General features: G+C 39.2%; 4 protein-coding genes across 4 annotated transcripts; 3 read left to right on the top strand and 1 right to left on the bottom strand.

Moving 5' to 3' along the window:
- Positions 1-102: 102 nt before the first annotated feature.
- On the top strand, positions 103-1,256 carry NEUTE1DRAFT_145083 (uncharacterized protein; the record flags this gene model as incomplete). The annotated part of the gene is made up of 4 exons (XM_009850971.1): positions 103-320; positions 404-500; positions 582-617; positions 691-1,256. 4 exons carry the CDS (start codon positions 103-105, stop codon positions 1,126-1,128), a joined length of 789 nt encoding a protein of 262 aa, XP_009849273.1.
- Positions 1,257-1,656: 400 nt separating this feature from the next.
- On the top strand, positions 1,657-4,528 carry NEUTE1DRAFT_59896 (uncharacterized protein; the record flags this gene model as incomplete). The annotated part of the gene is made up of 4 exons (XM_009850970.1): positions 1,657-1,761; positions 1,904-3,120; positions 3,199-3,249; positions 3,307-4,528. 4 exons carry the CDS (start codon positions 1,707-1,709, stop codon positions 4,324-4,326), a joined length of 2,343 nt encoding a protein of 780 aa, XP_009849272.1.
- A 689-nt stretch (positions 4,529-5,217) lies between these two features.
- Positions 5,218-6,536, bottom strand: NEUTE1DRAFT_78575 (mitochondrial outer membrane protein 19; the record flags this gene model as incomplete). The annotated part of the gene is made up of 5 exons (XM_009850969.1): positions 5,218-5,590; positions 5,649-5,749; positions 5,832-6,077; positions 6,164-6,351; positions 6,476-6,536. The coding sequence occupies 4 exons, from the start codon at positions 6,225-6,227 to the stop codon at positions 5,456-5,458; spliced, it is 546 nt and encodes a 181-aa protein (XP_009849271.1).
- A 405-nt stretch (positions 6,537-6,941) lies between these two features.
- Positions 6,942-18,202, top strand: NEUTE1DRAFT_145080 (exocyst complex component EXO84; the record flags this gene model as incomplete). Its single annotated transcript, XM_009850968.1, has 6 exons — positions 6,942-7,229; positions 7,309-7,543; positions 7,605-7,951; positions 8,008-8,930; positions 8,992-9,199; positions 18,155-18,202. 6 exons carry the CDS (start codon positions 7,038-7,040, stop codon positions 18,200-18,202), a joined length of 1,953 nt encoding a protein of 650 aa, XP_009849270.1.
- Between the last annotated feature and the right edge of the window lie 1,156 nt (positions 18,203-19,358).

The following is a 19,358-nucleotide window of genomic DNA, read 5'->3' as shown; positions in this document are numbered from 1 at the left end:
CTTAGCAATGCATTCCAATTTCCGTACTCTCCACCAATAAAATCAAAAACCGTTTTATCTCTTCAACTCAAACCGAGGGGAAGACTACGTGCAAGGAAAAACATGGATTCCACTCAACGAGTGCAGACAGACGAGGACGAACGCCGGCCGTTGTTAGATGGTCGCGGTCGGGCGGAAGGGTTCAAGTCTAATGCTGCTGCTGCTGCTGCTGCTGCTGCTGGAGAACCGGCAAAGACGACTTGGGCAGGCCGGAATCAGTGGATTGTGCTTGCTATGGCTAGTGGAGCGTGTGCTGCGTTCAATGGAGCTTTTGCGAAGCTGTAAGTTTGCAGTTTCGTTGACATTATGGTTGACCATGGTCGGGATGATGACTTGAAGAAGAGGCTAATGAATACTTGACTAGGACAACGACGGAACTCACTTCGAACTTCTCTCAGGCTGTTGCTAGGCTGCTGCATCTTTCCGAGGAAGAGAAGGTGATTGAGGTTGTTGTGAGAGGTGTAAGTCAATATGCTCGCCGTTTATGTTATGCTGAATTGCTTGAGAGACAATGAAGGCTGACCTGATAACTTTCATGATAGGTCTTCTTTGGACTCAATCTCCTCTTCAATGGTGTCGTAAGTCAACTGCCTTGCCACAAGCTCCTCTTCTGTTTATCACACCCTTACTCACCTCTTCTTATTCTCACAGATGTGGACGCTCTTTACCAAAGCCCTCAAGTGTGGTCTTTCCACTACGCAGGTCTCCATCATGAACACGTCATCTAACTTCGTCATCACCGCCATGCTCGGTTTTGTCATCTTTTCTGAGGCGTTACCACCTATGTGGTGGGTGGGCGCTGCTATGCTGGTTGCGGGGAACGTAATTGTCGGACGGAAAGACGAGGGCGAAGGTCAAGGGAGTAGTGACACAAAACAGGATGGAGATGGACATAGTACTGGCAATGGTAGTGGCAACAATGATGCTGCTTCCGTTGGTGGATCGACGGAAGGTTTGGCTGAGGGTGGGCTGGCGACATACAGGCGTGCTGTCCAGGCTGAAGGGTCGGGGAGTCGTGGGAGACAAGGCGATGGAATACCGGCGGTGGATGATACGGAAAAGGAGGACAGTGATGAGGATGTTGCATAACTGGGTGGTGGAGCAACTGGTAACGGATGGTGAGAGTTCAGTGTATGAATTGTTACTTTCTGGCAGATCTCCTCAGCAGATATCGATTTGGATTTATCTTGTGTCAATGGAATGCTCTTCGATTTTGCTATGTTGAGTGGTATGGTGCTTCTTGTGTAATGGTACAGTCCAAGCTCAGTTTAATCTATCAAAGGAACTCTCAAATTATGAATTCAATGTGAAACGCAATCTAACATGGCTCGCGAAGGCGTATATTCTCTGAAGTATGATTTCCAGGCCCTCATGATGAAATGAAAGGGAGTCTCGAAAGCCTGGTGCCGTAAGTATCGAGCGTGTGCGGGTGTTCGATAGACACCCCTGCGTCTCGGCCCCACAAAGCGCTAAAACGAAAACTCCACAATTGCTTGCATGGATCTCAAAAGCGCCGTTCCGTTTGTAGTGTAGTAGCTCTATCTTGGTGCGGGGCAAGATTTTCTTCTTTGTGTGATTTTTGCAACAGCAAACTGAACATTCGCAAAACTCGGTTGCGTATGTCGTAGCCTCTCCCTTCCAGGGAAACCAACAACGCCAGACCAGTCATGCCTTTCGAAATACCGGGTCTGAACCCGGCGGCCGTCGCCGAGGTTGCTCGCTGTATGTCATTCCATCTCGAAATATCTTTTTGCCCCTCTTGGGTCTCGTGCCTGCGCGCGCACAAGTGGATGGTGTTGGGGTGACACCGGAGTTGCATTGGTTCGCCGAAGCTAATTGTACTCTCTGCGCCGGCCTATACCAGATGCCGTGGAACTGTGGCACGAACACCGAATCCCCATCCTTCTCTCGGCCGTTTTCCTATTGGGTCTACTGAGGACCTACCTCCATCTCTATTCGGAACCGAGACAAGCGCTGCTCGTCCTGCCCAAGATCTACGAACCCAACGAGAAAACGAAGGAAACTACACTTGTTGAGACAGAAGTCGAGGACAAGAAGACCGGCGCGGCGATTACAAAGAAGGCGAAGTCTGCTAATGGTGGTCCCAAGAGGATAAAGGGCGACAAGGTCCGCACGAAGAAAGGAACGAATGGCAACGACACCGGTAGCGAAAGCGAAGGGCCGCGCAAGATTCAGGTCCTCGTCTTTTACTCGTCACTCACAGGCAATACGGAACGGTACACTAAGGATTTTGCAAAGGAGCTCGGAGACTTGCTCGTTGGTCAATCGGACGCCGAGAGCAAAGCCGAGAGCAACTTTTTGGCCCCCCAGGTCCTCGACCTTGCCGAGATCGACTTTGACGAATATTTCCTTTCACCTATGAAAGGTCCCGTGGACTATTTTTACTGCTTGATCATTCCCAGTTACAATATTGATTCCATCAACGACACCTTCCTTGCGCATCTGGACGAGACACATAACGATTTTCGCATCGATACATCCCCATTGGCGCCGCTTATTGGATACTCAGTGTTTGGGTATGGCGATAGAGATGGATGGCCTACGGAGGAGGAGGGCTACTGCGTGCAGGCTAAGCAGGTGGACAGGTGGATGGCCAAGCTTACAGGGCGTAAGCGCGCATTCCCACTCGGCATGGGCGACTACAAGCGAGATGGTAAGGAGAGACTGTCTGAATGGCAAAACGGAATCGTGGACGTTCTCAAGATGATCGAGCAGACTGGAAGTCTTGGAGAGGGCGTTCCCGGTTCTGGCGACCCCTTCGAAAGCGACGAAGAAGATATCGCGGAGGATGACGGTGAGGTTGTGTACGAGGAGTCCGAGTCCAAGAAGACCCTCGAAGATGTCGAGGATTTGGGACGCATCATGAAACAATCACAGGGAGATGGTCCAGCCGCGCCGATTGCGATTGACTTTACCGACTTCGGAAAGACCGGAAAGACTGTTCGCGCAAGGAAGTCAGCAACTGTTACCGTTAAGGAGATGGTCCCGAAAGACTCACCAACATATACATCCTTGACCAAGCAAGGGTATAGTATTGTCGGCTCTCACAGCGGGGTGAAGGTAAAGTAATACCCTGATTACAAAGTCTATTGACGGGGCAATTAAATTAATTGGTAACTAACCCTAACCCTATTTCAGATCTGCCGTTGGACCAAGTCAGCGCTCCGCTCGAGGGGCTCATGTTATAAAGTAAGATCTACACTATGGTTGTGTATCGAGTCGAGATCTAACTTTACCACTGAGTAGTATTCTTTCTACGGAATCGCGAGCCACAGGTGCGCAGAGGCCACGCCCTCGCTCTCCTGCTCCAACAAGTGCGTCTTCTGCTGGCGTCATGGCACCAACCCAGTCGGCACCTCCTGGCGCTGGGTCGTCGACCCTCCAGACCTCATATTCAACGGCATCAAGGAGAATCACTACAAGAAAATCAAGATGATGCGTGGCGTCCCGGGAGTTTCGAGCAGCCGTTTCGTGGAAGCAATGCGCATCCGGCACTGCGCCCTTTCGCTGGTCGGCGAGCCCATCTTTTACCCGTACATCAACGAATTCCTGGGCATGCTGCACAAGGAGCGCATCTCCTCCTTTCTTGTCTGCAATGCCCAGCACCCGGACCAGCTCGCCGCTTTGCAGCACGTCACGCAGCTGTATGTCAGCATTGATGCCTCCAACAAGAACTCGCTCCGTCGTATCGATCGGCCGCTTCATCGTGACTTTTGGGAGCGCTTCCAGCGCTGCCTCGACATCCTGCGCGAGCGCCGGTTCCGTCAGCGTACCGTCTTCCGCCTGACGCTGGTCAAGGACTTCAACATCGAGGACGAGATCGAGGGGTACGCGGACCTGGTCGAACGGGCCCTTCCTTGCTTTATAGAGCTAAAAGGCGTGACTTATTGCGGTACCTCCACTGCCGGCGCTGCCGGGCTCACAATGGCCAACGTCCCCTTTTACCAGGAGGTGTGCGACTTTGTAGTTAAGCTGAACGACGCGCTGAACAAGCGCGGGTTGGGGTACGGGATAGCGGCCGAACACGCGCACAGTTGCTGTGTTTTGCTGGCTAGCGACCGGTTCAAGGTTGACGGAAAGTACCATACTCTTATTGATTACGAGAAATTCTTCGATCTCTTGGAGGAAAAGGGCCCAGATGGCGATTTTGGCCCAGAGGACTACATGGGCGCTGCGACGCCCGAGTGGGCGACCTGGGGCAATGGCGGGTTTGATCCCAGAGATCAGAGGGTGGATAGGAAGGGTCGACCGATTGAGAGACCATAGAGATGGGGATGAGCATGGTAAGCAAAATTGTACAAGTATTCAGGGGTAAATAACGTACATACCCAACTCATGATGTAAATCTTGCTGATTTGGATTTTGATCCACACTCCAACTCTGGTCTGATTGTCAGCTTGATACTGGGTAGGAGGTATTCCTGATAGCGTACAAATACCGTATAGTCCCAAAGCTCACGTGGACAAATTGAATGGCTAAGCAAGTATGACAAAGAGCATTGGCCTGATTCAATATAACATTTTGAATATCAGAAATAGCGTATTCAAGGTAGGATCACGCATTGGTTAGCCATAAAAACGCAGAGGAAAGTTGACACGAGGTCTTGAGCTAACAAACAAACTGGTACTGGACTGTAATGGGAAGATTGGCAGTACGTTTCTTACGTTCTTGTCTCATTAAGCACCCCTGAAGTGGCCTGCAGACCCCGTACCTGCCTGTCCCGTTTGCGCATGCTGAAATCACCGTCCGTTTTCCTGATAGGACCCAATTTTTCGCTATGTACATGATGCTACAGGATAAAATAGGAGACGCACCACCATCCCGCGCATCTCCGGAACATGAACAGAACAGAACAGAAATATGGTACAAGGTGGTAGGTAGATAGTTCGGGTGAGCGTTCGACCCTCAAACGCTCGGTCGAGATACCAGCCAGCCAATGATAAGGGAGGAAGTGTGGTGCTCGTAAACCTGCTGACCTGTTGGGAGTTCAAGAGTGGTGATGTGAGAGAGCAATACTGACCGGGGAGAGAGAGCCAAAGTGCGGTGCAAAGGACGTGCGTGAAAGGGGAGTTATGTGTCAGACAAGCAAAGGACCGCTAGCCTCCCCTTTTTCTTCTAGCTGGCTGGGTATAAATCGATCCGGGGTCGTCTGTTGGAATGCTCGTCCTGTTTCCACTATTCCTAGCTTTCTTCCTTTCGTCCACAAAAGCCATCGATGGTGCGTCACGCGCCGTTTTCCCAACAACCGTAACCACCCAATTCCCCTAACCCCTTTGAGGGACTGCGAGGGGAACCACCGCAACGTCAACTGACACCCCCGGACGTTTCTTGGGAGGTGGGCTATTGTTGTCACTCTCCCTAGCGTTATGCTTCTTGCTGTATTTGGTGGACTCGTTTAGTCGAGGCCAACACCGGGGGCGGAGGCCATCTCGCGCATGAGCTCGGCAACGTCGACGCCGCCGGTGTAGTTGGTGCCAATTTTGAGGCTGGGGTCGTAAGCGATCATCTCGGCGAGGATGTCGAGGATGGGCTAGTGTTTGTCGGATCAGTAAACATTCCACCCGTGCTATGCGGCGTATTCCTCTTACCTTGGCAACGGTCTTGTCGTAGATGCTGATAAGGTCGCCGGGCGTGGGGTAGACCTTGAGGGCCTTGTAGAAAGCGAGGGAGGCATCGATGGCCTTGGTGGCTGTTACGAATGGAGTGTTAGTAGCCGACACATGTCCCGGAAGTTCCGTTCCTTCTTCTCGCTTGGTTGGCAAAACACTTACGATCCTGGCCCAAGATCTCACCAGCCTGGACCTGCTCGAGGAAGTAGGCCTCCTTCTCGTCCGAAGTGGTAGGGAAGCCCTCCTCCTTGGCCTCATCAACCATTTGCCTGATTCGTTGTCTCTGGGCCTGCTGGCTCAACTCGGCGTATTCTTTCTCCTGACGAGCCTGTCGCCTGGCGCTGCGCCTGAGTTGTCTCCTGAACTCGGGGTCATTGCGCCTCTTGTAGTCGAAGTAGACGGCGTAGGCTGGAAGGTAGGGGAGCGCAAGGCATCAGCAACTAATGGTTACATCTCGAGAAAGTGGTGACGTTGAGATCCAAGTGCAAACTAACCGAGGAAACCCGTGGCGACGGCCGCAACGGCAGCGGTGGTGTAGGTGACGGCTTGCGACGGCATCTTGTTGGCTCGTTGTGTGGTGATGGTGGATGCGGGGGAGAGTCGAGAGAGAAGAATTATAATGGTAGGGAAAGATGCGATGGATATTGAGCCTCTCGATTTCTTAGTACTACCGGAAAGACTGCTGCAAGTGGGGGTCAGTATATGACACTGGCTCCACGGGAAGGTTCACAAGCAATGGACATCAACAGCACTCCCGAAGATTGGATGGTTAGAGGTAAGCTTGCAGGTCAAGACATTGCACATACCGTAATTATCGTACCCGTACACTACACGAACAGTTGAGATTCAAGTTGTCCCAGCTTGGATTTCTTCAACACGCCCTGATCCGGTTATCGATTTGATATTTTTTTCCAAACTGCACTCCGCGTTACCGACAAGCTCACGGGCCAATGACGCTAGCAAGGACTTGAACAGTGGTGCACGAGCCAATGGCTTTCCACGGCGCTGGCAACGACGGCCGGGGTTACAGAAGGGACGTTCCACGGCCAGGTACATACGTACAGGTACCCGCTATCCAGGGGGTGTGTCCATCCGGACTGCGGAGACGTTTCCCCATTGCCATCAGCCTGGAGGTTGTCACTTGCTGCCTCCATGTCACTTTTGAAGCTATCAACAACCACAGTCAATAATCTGGTGGCGTGTTGTTCCGCGACCCTCTGCCCTCCCACTCGCTGACACCTCGCCAGTACCTGTATGTCGCAGCGTGTTTAGCCGTGCGATAGCTCCGACGACACAACAGCGACAACCTGACCTCTTCCTTCGACTCTCATGTTCCGAGCGGGCGATTAAGGACTAGCGACCACCATCATGTCCGAAGAACGATCCAAGATATCGCTGAGAAGCGGCGGCAAGCGGAAGAACCGCCCAACCATCAGCGCTCCCAGGCAGATTTCGGCTCCGATACCACAGGACAATGGCATGCCTCAACCCCCTCCGGAGGCTACAATGGCCGACGAACCACGCATGACGAGACCACGGCCTCCGCCCCCGGGCGGCAAGGTAAGGGGAGCTCTCTCTCATCAGCAACGCCAATGGCTGGAGTCTTGAGGCTAACACGTGAATCTGTTATTCCCAATAGACATCAGATTTGGTTAAGAAGCGGTATTCGACTCGCTTCGGTAATATGCCAACCGACTTTGACCCGTCTTCGAATCCGATGCCTGCTCTTCCGGACCTCGAAAAGTACATGCAAGCCCAGGTCGGCTCCCCGCCATCTAGAGGAGGAGATGCTGGAGGACTTGGACCCATGGGAAGGGAACCACCTAGGGTGGACATACGGACCCTGAGAGACCCTAACTTTGCTCCCGAGCAGTGTACGTCATGGGGGTTGGACAAGGATAGGGGTCACGGATCGATTTGCTGACTTGCTACTAGATGTGGCCGAGGTTCTCGGTGAAGCGACCGAAGATGAGATACGGGACTACGAGGACGCCTTGAAACAACTCAAGGCTCGAGCAGCTGCCGACCTTCAGCAAAATGTCTACCAGAACCGCACGCAGTTTATCAAGATCAGCAAAGAGGCCGAGAAGCTCAAAGGGGAGATGCGCACTCTCCGCAACCTCATGTTGGAACTTAAGACGAACACTACCGCCCTTCGAGCTTCCTCCAACAGTGCCGATAGTTCGGGGAGTTTGGGACCCGAGTTTTCGACAGGATTGAGCAAGAGAGACAGGCGAAGCTCCATCACTGACCGAACTGCCTTGTGGAGCGCTCAGATGCAAGTCAGTATTACCTTCAAACCCGACTTCACTCGTATCCTTGCTAAACATATCGATAGGCTCTATACAAAAGTGTCGAAGGATCACAAAAGTTCTTACCCAATTCACAAGGCCGCCATGTTGTTCAAAATGCAGGCCCATGGATTGAACTAGATAACGCCACCTACAAGTCGAGGCGCTCCATGCAAATCTTTTTGCTCAACGACCACTTGCTGATTGCGTCGCGCAAGAAGAGAAAGATCGACGGTCCTGGAGCGGATGCACGGGGCCCCATGACGAAGCTCGTTGCTGACCGTTGCTGGCATCTCTTGGACGTTGAAGTTGTTGACATGGCTGGAACCGGAGACTCGTCAAATGGCCGTAATAAGCTTGCTGATGCGATTATGGTCAGAGGTGGCGGTCAGAACGAGTCCTTCATTTACAGAACCGAGAAGCCCGAGGACCCCGAGAAGACAACCTTGATTCTAAATATCCGCAAGACGGTGGAGGAACTACGCAGGAACCTTCAATCAGAACGAGATGCGACTAATAAGGCAAAAGAAACGATCAACTACTTTGCCTCACGCGATCCGGGTCTGCTCCAAAAGACAGAGCTTCTGGAGACTCTTTCCGATATCAAGGACATGCTCATCGAGGTCGATGGGAAACAACAGAACCTGCGTTGGGTGGAGAGCCAAATGGACGAACTGGACATCAACATTGCCCTTCAGCAAATCGAGCCAGCCGTTGCGCGAATCGAGATGTTGAAAAACCTCGCCTCCGGTCTGAAGAACAACATGATCGCACAGGACTTTATCTCGTTCAAAGTGGATGAGAGATGCGCCAGGCTTGCGACTTTGATTGTCCGTGAGCTCGTGAACAGCCATAATGACCAGAAAAAGACTAAAAGGAACGTGACGTGGTTGGTCAGGTTGGGATTTGAGGATAGAGCGCGGGAAGCCTACCTCGAGGCCCGAAGTGAGGTCATTCAAAAGCGATCAAGGTATGTTTGCGCAAACCAGTTGGGCTTTTGACTCTGTTAGGATTGGACTGACGCCCAGTAGGCAATGCATATTCCAGGGAGATCTGCACCTGTATATCTGGGAGATTTCATTCGTTTACTTTATGGTCATACGGAATACGGTCATTTGCTTTCAGAGTTGCTTCCCACCACCTATGATGAGTGCCTGCGTGAAGTGGGCCAAGGAGGAAGTCGACGCCTTCAACGTCATCCTAGCTAGACAGCTCAGCAGTGCAGAGGAGGGCGGCGAGGTATGGACTGAGTGTGTGAACAGGGCAAAGGAGCACGCGAGTATGCTCTCTGACGTTGGACTTGACTTTCGGAACCTGGTTGGGCGGAATGTTGGTACATCTACTACAGTGCCTGGTGGCGCTTCGGTTGGGCTGGGTCTGTCCTGAGCTGTAATGAACCCAAGTTGCAAAGACAGATGATCTACTGAAGTGATATTGGAGATATATATAAAGAGCAAGTTAAAGTAATGATAGTATATCAATGATGAGGCAAGTATGGGCATTGGTACGGATTCGGGGCCAAGAGCGGAACGTGCCGTCAGAGCACGGTATTCGAGCAGAGAATGAGGTTTCAAGTCATTTCTGATATATGTAGGGCAGCGTTTCATTACAAATACTTGCGGTCGTTCCCCGGATGAGATGAATGCCATATGCCATTGTTCATGATCGATAATAAAGTTCCCTACGTTATGTTGGGCTTAAGACTTTCCGTGCCTTTCGCCTTGAAAGCGAGCGTGCCCCTTGCCCCTCCCTACCTCACAGGAGGTACCTTGGCCCGATAGATTCGTGGAGAAGTACACGCGAGGCAGGGACGCTAGCGGGGATTCCAGTTGCTGACATTGGGCGCAGGGCCGGCTTCTGTGTGACTGTGACTGTGTGTCCAGCTCGCGCAAGCCAAATGACGGAAGCCACCTGGGCCAGGCTTAGGGCGTGTTTGGCTCCCGTGAAATCGGGCTCTGAAGTAGATTTTCTAAAGTATTCTTCAAAAGAACAGCACAAACCCTCCTAAACCGGATTTTGGCGGTAAATACCGAGATTTTGAGCTCCACCCAATTCCTGTTCAGAACTGCATTTCAGAGTCCCGTTTAGGGCAAAAGAATCCCACATTTCTGAAATTTTACATTTATAGGTCTATAAATCGATGTAACAGTAAATTGTGCACTTTTATACCCATATACTACCATACCTAATATAGCTAACAATACTGGCCAACGCACCCCTCCGTCTATACAATCCAATTAAACGGCCAATTAAACTACTAATTAGACTACTAATTAGAATACCAACTAGAATACCACTAATTAGGCGGCCAGTTAGACCGCTAGCTAAATAACTATAATTATTAAAAAAAAGAAGAGGTTATAGTAGTAGACTAATGCCTAGGAGGTAACAATACTTACTATATTAAATAGTACAATCGATAATAATTTAACTAATTAAGGTGGTTATAAGGAGGTAGTATATAATTCAATTATTAAAGCTCTCTATAATAAATATAATATCGAATTCAATTCTATTTAAGTATATAATAAAATAGACTATTTCAAACGCAAATAACACAATTAGTAACTGTTCGCTAGCGCAGTAGGACAATCTAATTTCAAGTACGAGGATAGTATATATACGGCGGAGGATTCTATTTAGAATACCTTTATTAAAGTTAATTAACGTTATTTCTATTCTTAATTTAATTAATAATTTACTTAATTAATTACTAATATTATAAAATTATAAAAATTGTATATAGTTCCGCAATAACGGGTTACCCTATAGAAAATTAATAGAAGAAACCTTTACTAATGATTAAAGTACTAATAAGGGTAAGGCGTAAATATTAAACGCCCTACTCAATTGTAAAGAGCGTCCCCCTATATGTGACGAACGGCAGTCTAATCTGCCTAAGTAAGATAGCTGAAGATATAAAGACTATTAGTGCTATTCGGTAAAGCTAAGAGGTTTATAATAAATATACCTATAATACTAGTCTTAGTAATAATAATCTATTAATTACTATCGAACTATCTAACAATCTGAATTCTCTAATCGTTCCTTTATACTCCGTACTTACTTCTATCTTTCCTAATTTGAATATCTATTATAGTAATAGCTTACTAATAGTATTAACTCACTTATAAGCCCTAGCTCACCGTAAGCCCCGGTTTACTATAAATACCGGCTTACTATAAGCTTTAATTTATTAGTAAGCTACTATATTTAATAAGCCCGTACTTATATTTATACGCCCTACCTAGTCCTAAGGGTTATACTAATTACTTTAGGCGGAGCTATTGAATCCCGAGGGTTTAAGCGACCCCTATACTATTTAAATTCGTAATACAATACCTTCCTTCCTTAACCGTTATCTTCGACGGTTTTATTAGTCCTTTAACGTTCTCGCCCTATTCTTATTTCTACTATTACCCCTATTTTAAATATAGTAAATTCTTTTTCCTTTATCGTTTGTTATTATATTTAATTAGGTTTTTAAATACTTAATTATATTATTTTTCTGGCGGAACGCTTTACTAATTTATTTCAATACTTTTAATTCTATAATTATATTTTACCAACACTATACTGATTATAAATTGGTTTATAAGAAGCTTCTAAATTATACGAAGTATAGTAAATATATTCGTAGTACCCGTCCTTATAAGGAAATTAATTATAATTCGGAACGTTAATTTCTTTTAATACTCCGTAGTAGTTGCTATTAACTTCTAAATAATACTTCGGATATTTACGGAAAATATAAAATTAAAGTAGGAGTAAATAATATTTATAAAAGTAATATAAGATTATATACTCCGTTTATTAAAGTTTAATATTATTAGGAGGAGTTAGCGGCGAAGGCCTACAATATATTTCGGGCCGTAATAATTAAATTAGAAGTTTAGGAGGTAGAGAAAAGGGCGGTTAAGGAAGAGTCCGAACCTTTATTTAAAGAGCCCCCAATAGAAATATTTACTTCTAACGCCTCTATATTTGTAAATTAGGCTTTATTAAACGTATTAGCCTACTTTACCTCTTAATTAGGTAATTCTTCGGCCCCGGCCGGTCCGGATTCTTCTAATAGAATTCCTCTAGCTTTTTAAAACAATTCAAATTCTTAATAGGCTCCTATATATTATCCTTAGGACCGAATCCTTCCTATTTAATAAAGTACTTTAATCCTCCTTTTTCAATTCTTAAATCTAAAATTTATTCTATATCCTATTCTTCTTTCTCATTTTTAATATTAGTATATATATTGATTTGTATATTTTTAAGTATTAGTTCTAATAGTACAATATAAAATAAGTATAATCTTAATTTTATAATATTAGGAATATTGAATTAATATACTATATTAAAAATCTTCTTCTTAATTTTAAATAGTCTTACTCGTCGGTTATTAAATTTCTTATCAGGTCTCTATATTTTAAGGTTCCTAATCAATAAAAGGATTTTATTCCCCTCCTTAAAGCGAAATTCTTTAAACCTTTTTAAATTAAAATACCGGCTTATTTTTTATCGAACGTACTCTAATTCTCCCTTAGATTTTTTATATAATATATATAATTTTTCGGCCTTAATTAAGGTTTTAGGGACGTTCGTATTTAATCCTTCCAAAAGTTCTAATTCGTATTTATAATTTATAAAGAAAAGTAAAACCTTAGTAGTCTTTATAGGAAAAGTATTATATACTAATTATACTATAGGTAACAATTCTATTTAATTGCTTTATTTAAAATTAATATAGTTCTTTAAGTATTATTCTATAATTTAGTTAATTCTTTCCGTCTATCCGTCGGTTTATAGGTAATATATAGTAAATATTTTACTCTTAGTACTAAATTTAATTATTAATATTTACTAGAATTTAAATATAAATTTAGTATCCCTATCCGTAATTTATTCCTTCAGCTAACTATATACTAAAGTAACGTTCCGATAAATTATATTTATAAGTTACTCTACTAATTATATTTCCTTATAGGGTAGGAAGTAATTCTATTTATTTAATCCATTTACTATTATTAATATACTATTATATATAACTCCTATAGCAATATTTATAGATAGTAGTAATTTAATAATAAAATTTATAATTACCGAATTCTACAGCCTTTTTATAATTTCTAGGGGTTTAAAGAATCCGTATAGCTTATATTTTATAACTTTAATCTTACTATAGTATTTATAGGCCTATAATATTCGAATTATTTTAGCTTTTAATCTTAGAAAATTATAGTATTACTATACTTTTACTATAGTTTTAGTAATACTTATATATCCTCCTATTTTAAATTTATAAATTCCTATAATAAGAGTTTTTTATTACTCTAGTTAAATATAGGCCTTATTATAGTACTATAATTTATTATTCTAAAGGGCGATTTCTTCTTTTAAACTATTTTCTTATTTCTATTATTCTTCTAGGATTGTAATAGTAATTTAATAATTAGGGTCCTACAATTTAATCCGGTAGACGGTATAGTATTCTACCTATTCCTATAAAGGGTATATAAATATTCTATTTAATTATTCTTAGAATAATAATATAAAGGCTTTTACTATATCTTTTATATAATTTACCTAACAGTTTAAAGCGTTTATTCGAACATTTTCTACACCCTTTTTATAATTAATTTTAAAATTAAATTTTAATAAAAATTCGGCCTAACGTATCTAACGGCCGTTAAGTACCTTCGTAGTTATAAAGTACCGAAGATTATTATAATTAGTATAAACCTATACTTCGTACGTAATTCTACTAAAGTATAGCTTCTATTCTTGAAATATTTTAATAATAATTAAAAATTCTTTATTATAAATAGGATAATTACGACGGGGTCCTTCCAATTTCTTAAAAAAGAAAGCTATAGGGTATAATTTCTTATATTCGTCGCGCTATCCTAATTATCCTCCGATAATATAATTTAATATATCGGTTTTAATTTCGAAAGGTTTATTTAAATTAGGAAATTTCAATACAAGGTCCGCAGTAATTACATCGTAAATAGTTTTAAAAGCTTCTTCTTCCTCCTTTCCCTATATAAAAACAGCCTCCTTCTTAATAAATTTATATAATAACTTAATAATCTTCCTATAATTTTATAGAAATATATAATAAAAGTTAATAAACTTTAAGAATCCGTAGACTTTAGTTATATTCCTAGGTATAGGCTAATTCCGTACGGCTTCTACTTTATTTAATTCTATCCTAACCTGATTTTCTAAAATTAAATATTTAAAAAATATAATTTCCCTTATATAGAATTCGCTTTTCTCTATATTAATAAAAAGCTTATACTTATATAATATATTTAATACTTTTCTTATATATTCCTTATACTTTATAAGAGTTTTAGAGTAAATAAGGATATTATCTAGGTAGTAAATAGCGAATTTATTAAAGTAAGGTCGAATTACGTAATTAATAACGGATTAGAATATTATAAATATATTAATTAATTTAAAGGGTATTATAAGGTATTTGTAATATCCGTAGGGTATACGAAATATTATCTTCTATTCGTTTTCTTCCTTAATTCAAATATAGGTATAAATAACGAATAAATTAAAGCGTATAAAATATCGTACTCCTTCTAATTAACTTCGGATATATAAAATTAGGGGTAGGGGATAATTATTTTTTATAATCTTTTAATTTAATTATCTATAATCAATATAAAAGTGTAATTTTCTATCTTTCTTCGGTATAAAGAGGATAAAGTACCCTACTAGCGATATAAATTCCCGAATATATCTTTATTTTAAGTTTTCATCTAAATACTTCCTTAATCCTACATTTTATTTTTTATTTATATAATATACTTTAAAGAATTTAAATTTAACTCCTTCCTTAAATTTAATCTTATAGCCTTATAATCTTTATAATAGTAGTTCTTTAAAGTATTTACTAACGAAAGCCGGATATCCTTAATATTCTATTGGAATTACCGTTTTTAACTTCTCCGTCTATTAATTCTAATAATAATTAAATTTATACTAAATATCAATTATTAATACTTTTACTAATATTATTAACCCTTTTTCTATAACTTTATTACTTTTATTAATAGTATAAATTATAACTTCTTATACTACTTATAGTAAGGTTATAGGAACAGCGTCTTCGTAGCCCGTTTCCTTCTATATTTTAATTTTCTTATTAATGATTAAATACGTCCTAAAATATAAGCAGCCACCTTCCTTCCAATTAATATTTAAATCGTATATAATATACTATAAATACTCTAAGATTATATCCTTAAATAGCCCTATTTTAATAATGTCGAAACTAATTTCGACCGTTTTGCCTTCTATTATAATAAGGAGTAGTAATATTTTCTATTTTATAATTTACGTCTCGAAAGGCCCTTTTTACTACGAAGGGTACTTTTTTCTTTTTTTAAGGAATTCTCAATTATAAAACGAGTTTAAATATAATAAAATTCAACTAAATTTTAGAATCTATTAATATAAATACTTAATAATTCTATTAATAAATTATAACTTTAAACCTCTAATCCTATTTCCTTTCTTCTATAATTATAACCTCTATAAGTATTATAAAATCCTAAATCTTATTTTTCCGACAGCTATATCGCCGGATAGCCCGTTTTATATAGGGATTTAATTTTCGTCGGACTTCCCTAAAGGCCTTAAACCGTTTCCTAATTCCTAGCGATAATTATTAAGAACGTCCTCTTTCTTAAACTTAGACTCGTTTAGCGAATTGTATTCCTATAACTATACTATATATATAACTTCTTTTTTATTTTTACGTTCGATTATTCTAATTTTCCGGATATAATTATCAAATTCCTTCTTAATATTTTAGGCTTTCTATCTTATATAAATAGGGCAATTGGATATTAAGTACTATTATTAATAATAATTAGCTTCTCCCTATCTTATATAAATATAAATATTATAGGGGCGAATAACGAATTTCTTAAATAATAACTACCCGTCGACTTTTACAAAAAATTATAAACTAAATACAAATTATTCATCGATAATAAAAGTAATTTATAAATTACTTTAATTAAAAGTACGTATAATTAATTTAAATTATTCTTACTAATTTAGCCTTATAATAGGTTAGAAACGATTATCTCGCTTTTTCTTATAGTATTTATAATAACTGTTAATAATATATTAAAATTATAATATCTGGTAATATATATAATAAAGGGGATATATTTGGATTATATCTCCTTTAATTAGTTAATATACTCTCGAAAGCTCTAAGACTCCTTCCTAAATAACTTTAAACTCCCCTTCAATAATAATTATATACTTCTTCTAAAAATCGTCCTATAATTTATTCTTCCCGCTCTTATTTAGATAGTACTATAGTAGCTCTATTTAATATTTATTAGTAAGATTATTAGGGTATTTATATTAATATAGGTTAATAAATTCGAAGGTATAATATTCTTTGACTATAGAAATTAATAGAAATATTAGGAGAAGGGTAGTACTTATTATATATATAGCTATAAAGAGAATTCAATTAGTATTAAGGAAATTACCGATTTCTTCTTATATTAAAATTTAGTACGTTTATACCTAGAGTATATCGGTATCCTATACCTCCTCTTTAAAATCTTCCTTATTAAACCCTTCCTACTTATACTTATTATCGGCCTCCTACTATACTTCCTAAATAAAGTCTATAATTCTATCGATAATATTTTCTAAATTATTTTAATTATATTCGACGCTAACAATTTTAATTACTCTAATTCTTTCTATTACAATAGTTTCCGCTTTCTTCCAATTTAATTGCTTAGGCATTTGGTAATTTTTCTTTATATACCCATTCTTACTACAATTAAAGTATTTAACCTTTAAAAAGTCCTACTTACTTTAATTAGTTTAGGCTATATTAATTTCTATAAGCTTGGAGTAAATAGTTTTAAAGATATAAATTCCCTAAATCCTCTTTTTCTTAATATTAGTATTATTAGATTTAAAAAGGACGAAAGTAATTATTTTCCCTTTCTTCTCCTATTTCTATTAGAATTATTAATCGTCGATACGAATAGCCTTATCTATATAAGCGTTAATAATTTCAAAGCGGTCCTCCTTATAGAGTTCGTCCTTAATTCGTTCTTTAAAGCTATTATAAAATAATTATATTAGCCCATTATTATTAATATTACTATAAAGGGAGTTTTATTTAAAAAGCGTAGTATAGGTTAAAGTAAATTTAATTTATTAAAGATAAATTAGGTATTCCTAAGCCCTACAAGTTTTATCCTTTTTTCTAAAGATTTAGGAGAAGGTTTAAGTAAATTTCTTATAAAAACCTAAGATTTTCTTAGTAAAATCCGAAGCCTAATTTCCATTCTTGTAATAATCCTTAAGGATAGGCTTATACCAAGTAAAAGATTTATTTATAAATTAAGTACCTATATAAGCTACCTTCTCGAATTTAGAGGCAAACCGATTTCTATAAAAGTAAAGGTAATATATATTTAAATTAAGAATCCTATAAGGGCGGTTTATTAGTTATTAAACTCTTTAGGTATAGATAATTTAATCCTTAATCTATTAATAGGGGTAGTTCCCTTTCCTACTTTCGCTTCGGGGGTACCAGGTCTAATTTCGAATTAAATTTCAAATTAGAGAATACGTTCCTATATAACCTTAAATTATTACTAGATGGTAGTGAAATTTAAGGGCTTATTCTAGGTATTATTATTATTATTATTTCTAGCGGTAATAAATATAATAAAGCGAAGATAATACCTTTAATATTATTTGAGATAGGCTAAAGAGGATAGTTAATATATAATAAACAGTAATTTAATTTACCTAAGTAAGATAGTTAAAAGTATAAAGACTATTAATACTATTCGGTAAAGCTAAGAGGTTCACAATAAATATACCTATAATACTAATTTCAATAATAATAATCTATTAATTACTATTGAACTATTTAATAATTTAAATAATTTAATTATCCCTTTATACTCTATATTTACTTCTATCTTTCCTAATTTGAGTATTTATTATAGTAATAGCTTACTAATAGTATTAGTTCACTTGTAAGCCCTAGCTCACTGTAAGCCCCGGTTTACTATAAATACCGGTTTATTGTAAGCCCTAATTCACTAGTAAGCTACTGCATTTAGTGAACCCGTACTTATACTTATACGCCCTACTTAGTTCTAAAGGTTATACTAGTCACCTTAGGCGGGGCTATCGAGTCCCGAGGGCTTGGGCGACCCCTGTGCTACTTAAGTTCGTAATACTATAGCCGTACTATATAAATTTTTTAACGAGGATATAGATAGGGAATTTATAGTACTAATTTATATACGTACTAGTAAAAAGAGAATTACTTCGTCTTCGGATCCTAAAAAAAAGAGGAAGAAGAGTAACGGCGAGGCTATTATCGATAGCTTTAAATATCTAGCAAATACTTTAATTAATAAGGGTATTGATAACCCTACGCCCGCACCTATCGTCGAATTGTACCTATACTTTACTAAGGCGGTAAAGATCTTTACGAAGGATTAGGAGTATAAAATCTATCCGGTTATTAGTATTTACACCTTATACGAATAAAAGGATTTAGAGGCTAATATATACTACTTTGTAATTATTTCGAATTGAATAAAGTAAGCATACTTTAATATATTAAAGGGTAAATTAGGTATTTAAAATAAGAAGGAGGAGGAGGAGGATTTACCTATACTATAATTATAAGAGGAGGAGGATTCTTTTAATACTAGTCTGGTTAACTTAGCCTTATATTCGGTTGCTTTATATTTAAACTAATAAATATACTATATTATAATAGTTTATTAACGGTTTATTTAAGCAAATAAAGTTCTTATAAATAGAAGGGAGCAGGAAGTAGGCCCAACCCCGGATTTAACTTTTATTATTTTTTTTAACTTTCTTTTATACCAAAACCTTAATACTAAAAAACTATCGTATATATATAAAAAAATTATTATTTTAATCACTAAAATAAATTAAATTAATACATCTATATTATATCCGTTTTAAAGTATATTTATAATTAATATAAATAGTTCTACTAATTCCCTCAACTAATAATACGGGTTGCTAAAACTATATAAATAACGCTGATATTAATTAATATATTAAATATCAAATCTATACTTTTAATAGCAATCGCTAATCTTTTATACTTTTTATACTCGAAGGGACTATTTTTAAAAAGGCTATACTCTAGGGGGTAATTAAGTAATTTGAATTAATAATTCAATAAATATAATTTTACTCAATTTGAATACTTTAAGGGTAATTTAGGCAATTAGCGCCAAATATATACATTTACTCCTTTCTTTATTCCCCCCCCCTCAATTACCCTATATCTCTCCTCTTCTTATAAATTCTTTATAATAATTCTATTATATCCTTTTTA

This window comes from Neurospora tetrasperma (assembly GCF_000213175.1).
Source record: "Neurospora tetrasperma FGSC 2508 unplaced genomic scaffold NEUTE1scaffold_2, whole genome shotgun sequence".
Lineage (NCBI taxonomy): Eukaryota > Fungi > Ascomycota > Sordariomycetes > Sordariales > Sordariaceae > Neurospora > Neurospora tetrasperma.
This window is presented reverse-complemented; position numbering and strand designations above follow the sequence as displayed.